The sequence below is a fragment of the Dermacentor albipictus genome, chromosome 9 (assembly GCF_038994185.2).
Source record: "Dermacentor albipictus isolate Rhodes 1998 colony chromosome 9, USDA_Dalb.pri_finalv2, whole genome shotgun sequence".
Classification (NCBI taxonomy): Eukaryota; Metazoa; Arthropoda; class Arachnida; order Ixodida; family Ixodidae; genus Dermacentor; species Dermacentor albipictus.
Window position 1 is genome coordinate 118,740,865 of NC_091829.1, and position 12,777 is coordinate 118,753,641.

Below are 12,777 nucleotides of genomic sequence, written 5' to 3' on the forward strand. Positions count from 1 at the left end.
AATATATTGTTAAAACCGGTATCGTTATAAGTCGGTTCGAGTGTATCACGTTAACACTCTCGCATTAGGCACATTCGCTGTATCGGTAACTCCTTGAAAGTAGTTGCCAAGCTTATAGTGACACAGGCATGTCTGACCAGATAACAGCAGAATCATGGGAGCAGTGGGATGAATTTGAAACTACAGGCAACCATGCTGGCCTCTATCATTATCACCTCTAAGTGTTAATCAACTTTCTGGCTCTTGAAAATGCTTTGTAGGGGTCTGAAGTTTCTGGAAAGCCTTGAATTTTTTTTGTGCTAGAACAGCTATGAACACTTGAATGTTTGCACACTCTTGATAGCCGTTAAGTAACAGTTTACTCTTGCATGTTTTCAGACTCTGCTTGCGAATGCCTCATGCCGACCCCGAAGACGAGGACGAGACCATCCTCGAGCCTGACCGGGACGGTTCCACAAACCAGCTGCCGCACTCACTTTGATGGATGTGACCAGGAATGCCTCTTCGCCGCTCTCTACATCAGGGATGGGCTACCCTGCCCAGTTCTCGCAGGCCCATACTGTTGCAGGGCATCTCTCCTGAATGCCGAGTGCTTGGCACACAAAATGCTGCCTGGGATTGTAGAATCACAGAGCACCGGTACCAGGGCACTGGTCCAACCATCAGTGCCAAGCAGCAGGTGGAGGTCACCTACTCATTGCTCTGTGGATGTAGTCTTGTTGGCAGGCTCTAAACGTGCAATCCGGTGAGCTCACTCCAGAGTAGGGCATCGTGTTTTGCGCTATACCCTAAGAAAAGTTTGTACGCTTTAGGGCCTCTCTTGTCCCCAAAGCATAATCGTCACCCACCTTGCGTGCCTTTCTTTAATGCTGCGTGCCTGGTAAATTATCCTGGCCCCGAACGGCATGTGCATTATTGGCGTGACACAGCATCTCTGCAGAGGAAAGTAGCGAGCACAGAATTTTCAAGAAAGGAAACGCAAGCAGGACGCATGATGATTATTGTTTGGAAACAAGTATGCCCCAAAGAGTCCAAACTTTTTTTTGTTTGGGGTGTTTCGTCCAGGGCGGAACTGTTGCAGATTTGACACTGGGTGTCGAAAACCCCTGCAGTATCCATTCGCAGTGTCAACTCGGGCATTTTGCAGCTCGAGCACAAGGTCGCGGGTTGGAATCCCAGTTGTGGCAGTCGCATTCTGAAGTGTGGGGAGTGCAAGAACACTCTGGCACTTTGCTTTGCGTGCAAATGTTAAAAGAAATCCAGGCAGTCTAAATTATTCTGGAGCTTGTTTGTCAAATTAATGTGGAGCTTATTGCAGCCTTTTTCCTTTGGGACAAACCCTGTAATTTGATTATTTTTATTTATTGTGGAATCGCAGAATACTGTAAGAGTGGCCTGGAAATATTAACCAGCCAGCACGTTGCCCAGCTACAGTTTGAAACTTCCTGTGCTATGTGGCGCTTTCTAAAAAGTGCATGAAATGGCAAGGTACCTCAGCTATTCAAACAAGACAGGTGAAGAGGGAGACTTGGAAGTGGCCAGAAATGTGGGATTCCAGCCAGAAATGTTGTTTTCATTCTAAACCTTTTTTTTTTATCATTACTGTACCGGTTGCAGCAGTACTGTTAGGCACATGGCACTTGCTTTCCTTTGTATTTCCTTGGTACTCCCATTGTTTTAACCACAGGTGACATTTAAAGCTTTCAAGCTACCGTACCTGGCTAGGTCTTTTGCTGGGCCATAAGGTGGTCTCTCTGTAGAACTTTTATCATGCCTGAGGCACTGAAAGGGATTCCACAGGGTCTACCACAGGTTTCTCACAAACAGCGCCCAGCGAGGGAACTTGTCACTTGTGCAGTTTGAAATTTATTTATGAAGACTGTATGTGTGCAGACAGTTTTGGCTGCCATCTAGAAAGCATTGTTGAAAAGGCTGAAGGCCCTGTCAATTTGTATTTGTTTCGGCATGTCAAAATTGGAGAAACGATGCATGCAAAGGAAGAACTGAAACAGACAAGACAAGCACTAGGCCAATGCTCGTCCCATCAGTTTTGTTCTTTGCTTTCTCTACGTGTTGCCTTCAGCTTTGCGATGTGGTAAGCGGTAGCAACCAACTAACCCACCTTGGCAATTTTTTTTTTTATGAGTGGCATGACCAGAGGATGCAAAAAATTCAGCTTTTGCAATGATAATTCATTACGATATTCAATGTGACGATGACGTGGTGGGTATTGCTGGCATTGTGCATGCGCTCTAAGGCACCGAATACCAAGCATGTAGATTTACAAAGAGGACTGTCGACATACTATCCTCGCAGCTTATATGAAACCTCCGGTGCCAAGGTTTCCCTAGTCTGTCCTCAACCATTTCTATACATTTGATCCTTCACACTCACCCATACAGATAGCCTCGATGCATGGTTTCACTAGATACCACCATTCACTCCTCAGGTGTGCAAAGGACAGATACAATAAAGGAATAAAGTGACCTTTTAAGTGGCTGCAAAAAATAAAATGTTCAGGAAAGGACTTTTTTTTATTGCACATCAGGATAGAAGAATTATTTGCAGATTCAAAAATTATGTGGGCAGTAAATTCAGAACTAGTGTCTAAAAATACCAAATAACAAAAGTGGTGTACTAGACCTTTTAGAATGGCAGTTCACTTCTGTCGCAAGTCCTTGATACTACACATACATTCTAGAGCTTTAAACATGCACTGGAAACACTGCCATCACTGTCAATGTTTTTATGCATAAGCAAGCCTTCCAAGCTTGATGACTCAATGAATTTATATCCACATTTTTGTAGTGAGCATGGCAATATACTACTGGAAGCTGCCATTTCCCCCTTTTCGCAGATGAATTGACTTGCTAGGCCCTCTAGGCAGCCAAAGAGAGAAATTTCTTAAATGTTAAAATGGAGTGGACAAGCCCCGCTTGTTACCGGCACTTTGAGCGAGCCCCCTAATGCTTGAACAAGTCAGACTCGTCCTTGGCATCTTTTGATAAAAAAACAATGGTAACCAAGAAAGACTCATACACGGCATTGAAAGGATTAAGAATGCAAAGAAATATATGGACAAATCAAGGAACTGTACAGGGTCTTTCCTTTTTTAATAACTGGTGTATTTCAGGAAGACGTAAATGAACAGTTCATGGTCTGCACATGCGTGGAAAATTAATGTCACCAAAGCACCTTTCTTTGCACTGTTTTAATTTTACTCTGTATAACAAACCAACTCACCCAACTAAACAGCTCTTTTTAAGATATGATGCATAACTCTGAAATCATAGACAGCCTTGTACACTTGAATTCATTGAAGACAAACGAGTAGCACGAAACCTACACAAAAAGATCCCCTGGCCTTTCCCTGGCCCATGGGCGTGTGAGTCGTTACTCTCGTCATAGTAAGAGCAAGCTCCTGCTTATGAAGCTATTAGACGAGGGGCTCAAATTAAGATACGTCCCGTCCTAACTTGCGCCCCTCGTCTAATAGCTATCTGTCAACCAACTAGCCCAACACGAAGTGCCACTGCTTATGAAGCTTTCTGATTGTGTAGTCTATGAGCCTAGTGTTCCTCAACTTCATTGACAATTCTAGTTTTTCACTACCCTCCCTTGCTGTCGTCAGCACAGATGGTTGTTTGTTTACGTATTTCATGTTTGATGCAACAGCTTGATATTCAGCGGTTTTTACGTGTAAATCGAGGACAAGAATATGTGAAGTGGCAGACTATTTGTGAGCAAAAACCCATCGGCATTGATTACATTTAGCAACATTCCTAAACAGGTGCCCTATTTGATGTCTTTGTTTTTTGTTCTTATGCATCCATCATGGAAAAAGTAGTGTAAAAACACAGAAATGAGTCATGGACATAGTGCAGGCTGTCACTCTCAACTGTCTGATTTAGTACTACATTGGTTGCAGCATAAATGTGGGGAAAGAACAACAAAATGGATGACATGCAAGAGTCAAGGAGTACCAACTGCGAAAGCAGGGAGGAAACATCAGACAAAGGATGACCACTGTCAATTCCAGATGTGTAGGAAATGTCGCTTTCATGCACTACCGCGTGAGCGCGCCTTGTATGTTTCTCAGTTCCATGCCCCATTTTTATTTTATTTTTATTCACAATTATTTTTATTCTGTTTTTAATTATGGTCACCTACTAACTAGCTTGCCTTGGAATACGCTCTACTTATGTGTTTTGCATTAGACACACTAGAGGGCAGCACAATATCGGCAACCGAGAACCATATCATCTTGGCTAAAGGGAAGAACCTGTAACAACGGTTGCTGTTATAGATTACAGTACTTTAACTATCTAGCTGTCGCTCTGAGTAAACCATAAAATGCACAGGACTGGTAAATAGTGCTTTTTTTTTTTCTTTCCATCGCCACTTCCTTGGAACTTGTGATTCATATTTCTGAGCTGGTACTATGCGCACTTTCTGTCTTGAGGTTCCCTGACAATGCCCTCTTGCCTCTCTGCGTCCTAACCGACCAGAAAAAGAGTACACAAAAATATTAATGCATGGAGTGTGGCATGACCACCATGTGTAGCACCGTATTTTCCGGTCTATAAGTTGCAACTGCCTCAAAACGGCAGTCTCTAAAAAAAAAAAAAAAAACGTGTGTGAGTTGCACTGGTATACAAGACACGCCTGTTCATTTGGTATGCAATTTTAAAAAGATACAGTGTTGTTTTACTTCGCGAACGCGGGTCATGCGCAAGCAATGATCTGGACACTCCAGGCGCATTTCCGCCGTCGTGGTTGCCGCGATGTTTCGCTTAAAGGCCAAGGGTGTGAAAATCATCCCCACGCGCCGTATGCTTTATGTGCGAGTGAAAGTGTGCAACGGTGAACCGAATCGCGCACATGGGAGGAAAGCGGGAAGGCAGTGTGAGGGGGAGGGGGGTGCGGCTTGTACTCCAGCAGCAACTGCGTAGTTTGCGCAGCGGCACGTGCCGTATCTTGAAAACGACCTGCAGATGGGATGACTTTGGAGTCGGTCGACTTGTGGCCGGCCTGCCGCCGCTTGCATTGCTGCTCCGTCCTAACATGGTGCTCGGCAGCTCCATCACAAGAAGAACCCGGGACCTCCATAGTGCGCACACAACCCGTAGCAACTGCCAGAGCAGGTCAATTCAGCGTGCTTTATGTGGCCATAGCATCCAATCAGATTTTGATAGCAGTTCTTTCTGAAAAAAAAAGAAAGAAAACGTATATAAGTTGCACAGTTCTATAAGACTCACCGACAAAAAGTTCAGAAAAAACATGTGACATATACACAAATTCAGAAAAAAATTTTGCATATACAACGGAAAATACAGTACTAACGTGCGCATTTGTGGCGTCACATTTTGTGATGTTCACAGTGTAACAGTGGCAGCCTTTGAAGCAACGTTAAGGTCAAGCACATTATAGCTAGAGCACTGCTTGCTCGCGGGCTTTGATAAATAATGATATAGCAGGATACTGTTTCCTGTGGTCTCGCCAACCAGATAACCTTTTGCTGCTTTTGAGATCGCATCTTGATGTTTGGGTGCTCCTAAAGCTAACAGGAAAGCAAAGACTGCCACCTTTTGATTCACCTTTTTCTGTCATGGACAGCTGTCAACATGAAGTGCAAGCCAACTGACCTGATGGCTTTGTGAATGTGTGTGCTTATGTCAGAGAGAACCTGTTGCAGCATAGTGGCCAAAATAAGTTCCACAAGGGGAGTCCTTTTGAGACACCAGCCTGATTATGTTGCCTTTTACGCATAGCTGTCATGAGTTTTGATTCTGTGCTGTGGTCAGTGGAGCACCACGAATGTGTTTATTTGTTGTCGGCAAGCCGCCAAGGGCAGATCTGTTGGGCATGCCTTGTGGGTGAGCTTGTAGTGACTCTCATACAATGGGCTTAGGCTGAAACAAGTCTCTCTGCGAGAACGGTAGTGTAGCAGAAACGAAAGCTGGATGAGTTGATGTGGTTGCATGACACCGCGTGGCGCAGGAAACAATGGACAGAAGATTACACGATGTGTTGTGCAGACAGGGAACAGCAGAAGACGGAAGACATGGAATCTTCTCTGTCATATTGCATGCCCCGTATGCGCTCCACATTACATAATGCAATATCAATTAAGCCCATTGGTCTGTTCTTTTGAACAGATGAAAAAATGGGACCAATAAATGTGCACTACCAAGTAAAGCTTATTGAAGAATGCAAGATGCAGAGGAAAACAACAGCCAAAGTGCACATGTGGAATTAGTCAAATAAGGGCACTTTGGTGGTGGGGTGAAGAGTGGCGTGATGCGTGACAGAATGTGGCTATATTAAACACAGCACGCACTGGCCAAGGCCTCTCCTAGACTTTACATACCCAAGAGCAACTGGCACTACTCTGGTACAGTCAAACCTCGTTACGATGAAGTTGCATCTGGTGAGAAAGTTATTGGTCTGATATTTCTTATGAACATATACTGCTTATGTTCGGATAACGGTGAGAAACATATTTAATTTACTTTGTTATAACTGATAATTCATTATATCGGTGTTCGTTTTATTGAGCTCTGGCTGCACGTGCTTACTAAAGCTTGCCAAGACTAGTGAGTGGTTCTTTTTCGTAACCTTTGAGCTTTGAGCTCATACACAGACAATCAAATGTCCTGCATGCTTGCGACTATGGCATGTGCCAAGGGCTCGGCTTCAGAAGGCTTGCATTACTTGGCCAACTGTGTTTGTTTTGTGACTACATTTTGTTGGCTGTTTGTTTGTTCTGTTCGTCTGTTTGTGAGTGACCTCCTCCTGCATGCTGTGATTTTTAAGTGCATTCACTCACTGGAGTGTTTCTTAGTTTATGTTTTAATCCAGACATATCAGGTATCCACTTTTGTTCCTTGTTATTAGAGTTTTAGCTTGTCCGCAAACTTTTTACCATTTGCAGATTACCCAATTACTGATGATGCAAACATGAGAAGCCGGGTTGGTGGCGCCACCTGGTGGCACAGATCTCGACCGGACAAACATAGCCATTTTTGCAGTAACCAAGTGTGATCTACTTCGCTGCTGGCATAAATTTATGGCAGCGGTGTAATCGTGACTTTTCTTTTTTTTTTTTCTATGAGAACACTCATGAAGCACAAAAATGTAAAAATGGCTTTGTGGTTAGATGAAGGATCATAAGATGTTGCTACCAGTGTTGTTGCTGCCGTATAACTCTCCAGTAAGCCAGTGAATCGCAAAAGGTAAGAAGTTCTTGGACAGGCTAAAACGCTCTATTGTTAAGGAGTCAAGTGTTGCCGTGATTTGGTTACTGACTCTGCATAGGTGCAGGCGCCATGCAGCAGCAGCTGCAGTATTACTCAAAGTTTAGGTCACCTTATTTAGGGCAAGCCATTCAAGTGTATGCGCTGGTTGTGCATTGTTACTTGCTCCTTATTAGTCCTTTTTTTTCATGTTCTTCTGTGTCAATTAAAAAAAAATTTGAGATACCTGTATTTATGTATTTTAGAAAAATATTTTGCTTGCTTTTGTATAATTTCACCAATTACCATAGGCACTTTTTTTTTTTTTATTCCGGAAGTGAACTCTTCTTCTGCACCCCTAAATAAGCCTCTCATGCTTGCTTTTCAAATGGCTACTGCTCGGTCACTGTCTTGCATTCAGCCTTTACATGGTGGCACTGCTGTTCAAACACTTCTTAAGAAGCACGATGAGAAATAATATGGATGCTCATGGCCAAACAGTGTAAGGCCACGTACTAAACCATTGAACAGCACCTGCAAGCACACATTTGCAGGCCTTTTGCACTGCTTGTCTTTCTTGCATAAGCACCGATCCCGAACTGTTGTCTCGACACAGTATGAAGACAAACACAGACTACAAAAGATTTAGTAATTGATGTTAATGTTTGGGCTCCTGCATGCAAACCTTGATCACAATGAGATTGTTGTGTTTGCTTGCTGATGCATTGTGTTTCATCAGGCCATAATATCAACAGGTAACAGGAACGTGTGATTGCAAAAGAAAATACAGTAAACTTCTGTTAATTCAAATTCGGTTAATTTGATCCCGACCTAAGGTCTCGGCCAGCACCCATGCATTCCTATGACCCCCAATTTCAGTACTACTCAACACACGTAAGCCTGACCCCTATAGTGACCCCTATAGTGACCCCAACAGCGACCCCTTTAGTGGCAATGTCATCCCGGCGGAGCTTAGGGGACAGTGAATGCAAATAACACAAATCATCTCTCGTCCATTTTTGGCCCTTCCTAGAAAGATGTTCAAGCAATAACTGTAGTTCACAGCGTTTGATTACGAAATTTGCCTGGTTCTTGGGCATGCCTTTCTTTTTTTAAAGAAAATTTGGCCAAAAATTGCCTGCACAGTGCAATCGAGCATAATATCAAAACTGCCTTAGCAACGGTCGCATGCTTTACCGCATAACGTGGGTGTATTGCGGCGGAGCTGAACTAAATAAAACGTGTCAAAGCTGATTTTAAAAAACTGGCTGTCTTTGTGCAACAATCTTTCTTCCAAGAAAATCTCGTGCGTGTTAGATTTGTTATTCCTACATTACTTAACTATTTTAATTCCTAGAAAGTGCATGCACGTTTGATTCGGGGGCGTGGTAAAATGGGGCAAATACTGCCACATGAACCAGCGTTTTTTTTTTAAATTTTGTTTAATTTCACCCGTCGGATAATTCAATCAGTTTTGTTGGTCGCATCTGGGTCAAATTAATGGAAGTCAACTGTATAATCATGCATCTTTATGTAGAGCCTGCTACACATTTAAACTGTGACAGGCATTCTCAGCGGAAATGATGGTAATTTACCACCCATATATGCTAAGCATCTCGGCCACATTATGTGGCATACTTAATCTACTTTTTTGTTTCTTTCAATTATGTTGTGAACAATGCTCCCGTGTGGAAGCCATAATGTTGAGCTCACTAAATCTTTTGTTGTCAGCGTTTGTAATCATCTTTCATCATGTTCTTTCCCAACCTGATGGGGTTCCATCATACGATTGATTTCAAGATGTTGCGTCTGGGGGTGCACACTTAGCAGATTTATTAATGAGCTGGCGCATTGTCATTTGCTCCAGAGCACTTCTGATCATTGTCATCACAGGCCTAATGAAACCTTCTCTGGAACGAAGTCCTTTTCCAAAGCAGTCCCTGCACCTGTGCCTTCTCTGTCTACATCAGTGAGCTTAGTAAGCCCATCAGTCCATCTTATTTGAGAGAAAGCACAGGAGGGATGACAGGCACTGGTAAGATATCGTTCTCGATCGTCAAGTTAGTTGTATCCACTGATAAAATTGCTGACTCAGTAAACATCTCTCATCTCGCCGCACTTGGCACGACTGAATATTCATCAGAAAAAGCATTTATCCAATGTTTTGGGCACCACAAGACAATTTATTACTGAGCGGTCTACACAAGAGAATGCAGGACATCTGAACAATGTTATCTATTTGTGATAGGTGTGACACCAAAAAAATTGGCAACAGTTCCCTATTGCAACAACTGCCTTTGACAAAAGACTGGTTGGAAGAAAAGACAAGCTTTATTTATTTATCATTTTACACTGTAGTCGACTTGCAATAACTTGGACCTATGCTTACGAATGTCACGGATTTGATCAGGGTTTCATATCCTTAATCCACTTTGAAGTCACTTTGTACTGACAATTAAGGCATTCAATTCAAGCATCTAGAGCCAGAGTGACACAATTCAGTGTAATTGATGATATAACATTTATAAGGGATGTAGTAAACTCTACATGGCACAGCTTTACAGAAATGTAATATTAGAGAAGTGGACCAGAAGAAAGCAGCTTAAGGTCAAATGGAAGGTGTGGAGTTTGGCACATCTCCCTTTTGACTGCCAAATTAATTTTTTAAAGCATTCTCAAAATACAGATTTTTTTAATGCTTGATGAATCAGCTCATAAATAAATGCCAGAAACATATTCAGAATTTTATATTTATTTAGAGAACACACATAAAAAATATTTTTAATGCTAAATAATGTTGACATCATTGCACAGCTTGAAGCTGCCTTTTTTAGCACCAATAAAGCAAAAAAAAAATGGAACATCCCAAACACGACTTCTATGCCCTGTGAGAGTTCATTGCCATGCGGGATCACATTTAGTCTTGTAGGAAGGCCTCACTTAATGTGGCCTCGGTTAATGTAGCCTCACTTAGTGTGTCCCCAAATGACAGCAGTGACGCCTTTTTTTTCTTTCGCAAACATTAAAAAGGCCTCTGTTGAGATTTCATATTGTCTGTCACGTGTGTCTTCAAAGAGGACTCGCAACGTTTAATGCAGACAACTGGCTCCCAAAAAACACGGCAGTGGGACCTGGCTATCGAGCGGGCGGGAGTAGCATGCGCACTTCTTCCTTCTTGTTCTTCTTGCCTCTTCTCTTGCACTGTGCCCACTACTGCAGGTGGCAATAGGTTTTTCAGAGCTGTGTACGATAGAAAAACAGAACTAGGTGTGTGGACGCACCAAGATTGTCCTTGCTGTGATAAACTGGTACTTTTTATTGTGGACTTGCCCAGCTCATCTATAGGAGGTTAAAGGTTACGAAAAGATAACCGGCCAAGGACAGCAGACTTTTAGGTGGTGTGGCACACAGAGTTACCTACAAAAATTACTAGCTTGAATTGTGCTGCTAGTGTTTGCAGTAGCTGCAAAGCACGGTGTTTTAGCCAGCATGGGTACTATGGGAATTTGCTTAGACATCCTCCTCCTGGCTTCATACGGCTTTATCACTTTGCAGGTCGATCACTTTCAACAATATATATTACACTATAATTGCAACAATTCACAATGATTATGTGTTTGTGTGCAAAAACTAATTGGCTTTGTGGGTTTCGGAAAATACGGTTGCTTGGGAATTTGGAAAGATATGGTGGAATAAATATTTCAACAAGAACATCTGGAGCCATAAGCTCAAAGATTAGACAAATTATGCACTGCCGTGACAGCTGGACCAACACCAGAGTCCCCCAGTGAAATTTGTAGGAAATTCAATGGCGAGGTGAGATTAGAAAATCTGCAGTCATACGACTCGCTTGACTGATGAAACATGAGGAGTCTTTCATTTTGCAATGGACATGAATTAGGCCAGTGATGATGAATTGCGAAGCATTATTCTGGAACAGATCTGTGCCTTCACTGCTCTGACTGCAGTATTAATTTTAAGGATTGCACTCAGCTCTTGCTGTTTGTTGTGCTGTGTTGTCTGCTTGCTGTTTTACTTGGTCTTTCGTTATCTGTATTGTTGTGCTGCATGTCACAACCGTGATGACCAGCTCATGAAGCGCCGGATGTATTGAGGAACCGAACAACACGTGAGCTGAATGCAAAGGCGGGTGTGTTGGAAAGGGAAACGAGTTTTCCTTTGAGTTTTTCCTCCGAGAGAAATATTGATGCCAGAATGGCGAATGGTCTTTCCTTTAACTACTTCTTGCTCTTTCTTTTAGGCCAGGCTTGCCAAATCAGTCTTGCCCGTATGTGAAATTTTGTGATTCTCTTTTGTTTAGTGTTGTTTTATAAAATGGGTCACTCATGCTGCTCTAAGCCCATCTAGAAATGCCTATTCTGGTAGTTTTGATCTAGTCCTTGCTTTTCTTGCATATACACTTGCGCATTTTTTAATTATTATTATTTCTTTGTTATCCTTTGGGCTGATGCACTGTGGCACATTTTAATCATTTTTACCTGCTTCTGCCTTCAATTGAGAAGGTTGTTGATTGAATAGCTAGCAATTTGGTGCTGGCTTAAATGAAGCCTTAAGTATAACCACTGTTGCAAAATGTAGCTGTGAATAAATGTACACGGCGTTGTGTTTTATAACAGAGTGCTGCTTGTGAGCCACAACTGTTGACTGTGAGTTTGCCTTCTTGCCTGTACTCAAGTAACAGCCTGTATTATTGGTTGTTGAAGAAGCTTTTATTTTTGGCTCTGTAATAAAGGGTAATCTCTGCAATGGAGCTTCCTTCCCTCCTTTGTGTGTCAATTTAACTAAACTTGTCTTCTACCTTAACTGAAGTTGCATTACGCAAAACGGTGGCCATCTTGGTTCACAATTGCCAAGACATTTTCTAGGCTTGCTTCCCCAAGTCCACAATGTACAGTCAACTGCGAAAGCTTGTGAACCACAAGATCAGAGAAAATTTTATATTTCTACGCATTTTCTGTGCGAAGCGAAAAAATAAACCATAAACAACACTATGTTGTTTGTGTATAGTTACTACTGGTATGAACTGGAAGTTCTAATACCAGGGGACATTCAGAGGCCTCAAAAATATTCAGAACCTGTGGTCTGTAAACTTTTTCAGTTGACTGCACCTTGTTGTACACGAGGTTACACAACATACCTTTTCTTTTCTAGCCTCTATTTTACAACAAAGAAAGGCGTACAATACCTAATCATGTGCAACAAAAACATGGTATACTTGCAAAAAAAAAAAAGCGCTACTAATTCAAGCTTCTCCATCCCTGAAAGTACTTTTTCCTGCAAGTTGCGTGGAAGTACAGTGTTGTACACATGGCTAAGCTGTAGGTGGGGCACTTTTTTAATGTGAAGGCATCTGGAGGCATGTGCAACGACAGAAATTAATAGTTGAAGCTTTTTTCTGGACCAGTTCAGCTCTTCTTGCATACAAGAAAAGTAAAAAAATGGCTCATGGTCTCGAGCCCTGTGAATTCCGCAATAGTACTGCACGTGCAGCTGTATGTGTACGTGAGAGGACTTCAGAATA

The 12,777-nt window shown here is 42.4% G+C and overlaps 1 protein-coding gene across 3 annotated transcripts in view; it reads left to right on the forward strand.

Annotated features, from left to right (window-relative positions):
• LOC135911255 (tetracycline resistance protein, class H-like) overlaps window positions 1-12,006 on the forward strand; it is a 117,304-nt gene extending 105,298 nt beyond the window's left edge. For all 3 annotated transcript variants that reach the window (XM_065443449.1, XM_065443448.1, XM_070525294.1), the window contains exon 8: window positions 379-12,006. In XM_065443449.1, the coding sequence (XP_065299521.1) occupies window positions 379-481 (103 nt within the window). In that variant the 3' untranslated portion in view covers window positions 482-12,006. The remainder of the gene's footprint in view (window positions 1-378) is intronic.
• Window positions 12,007-12,777: the final 771 nt, after the last annotated feature.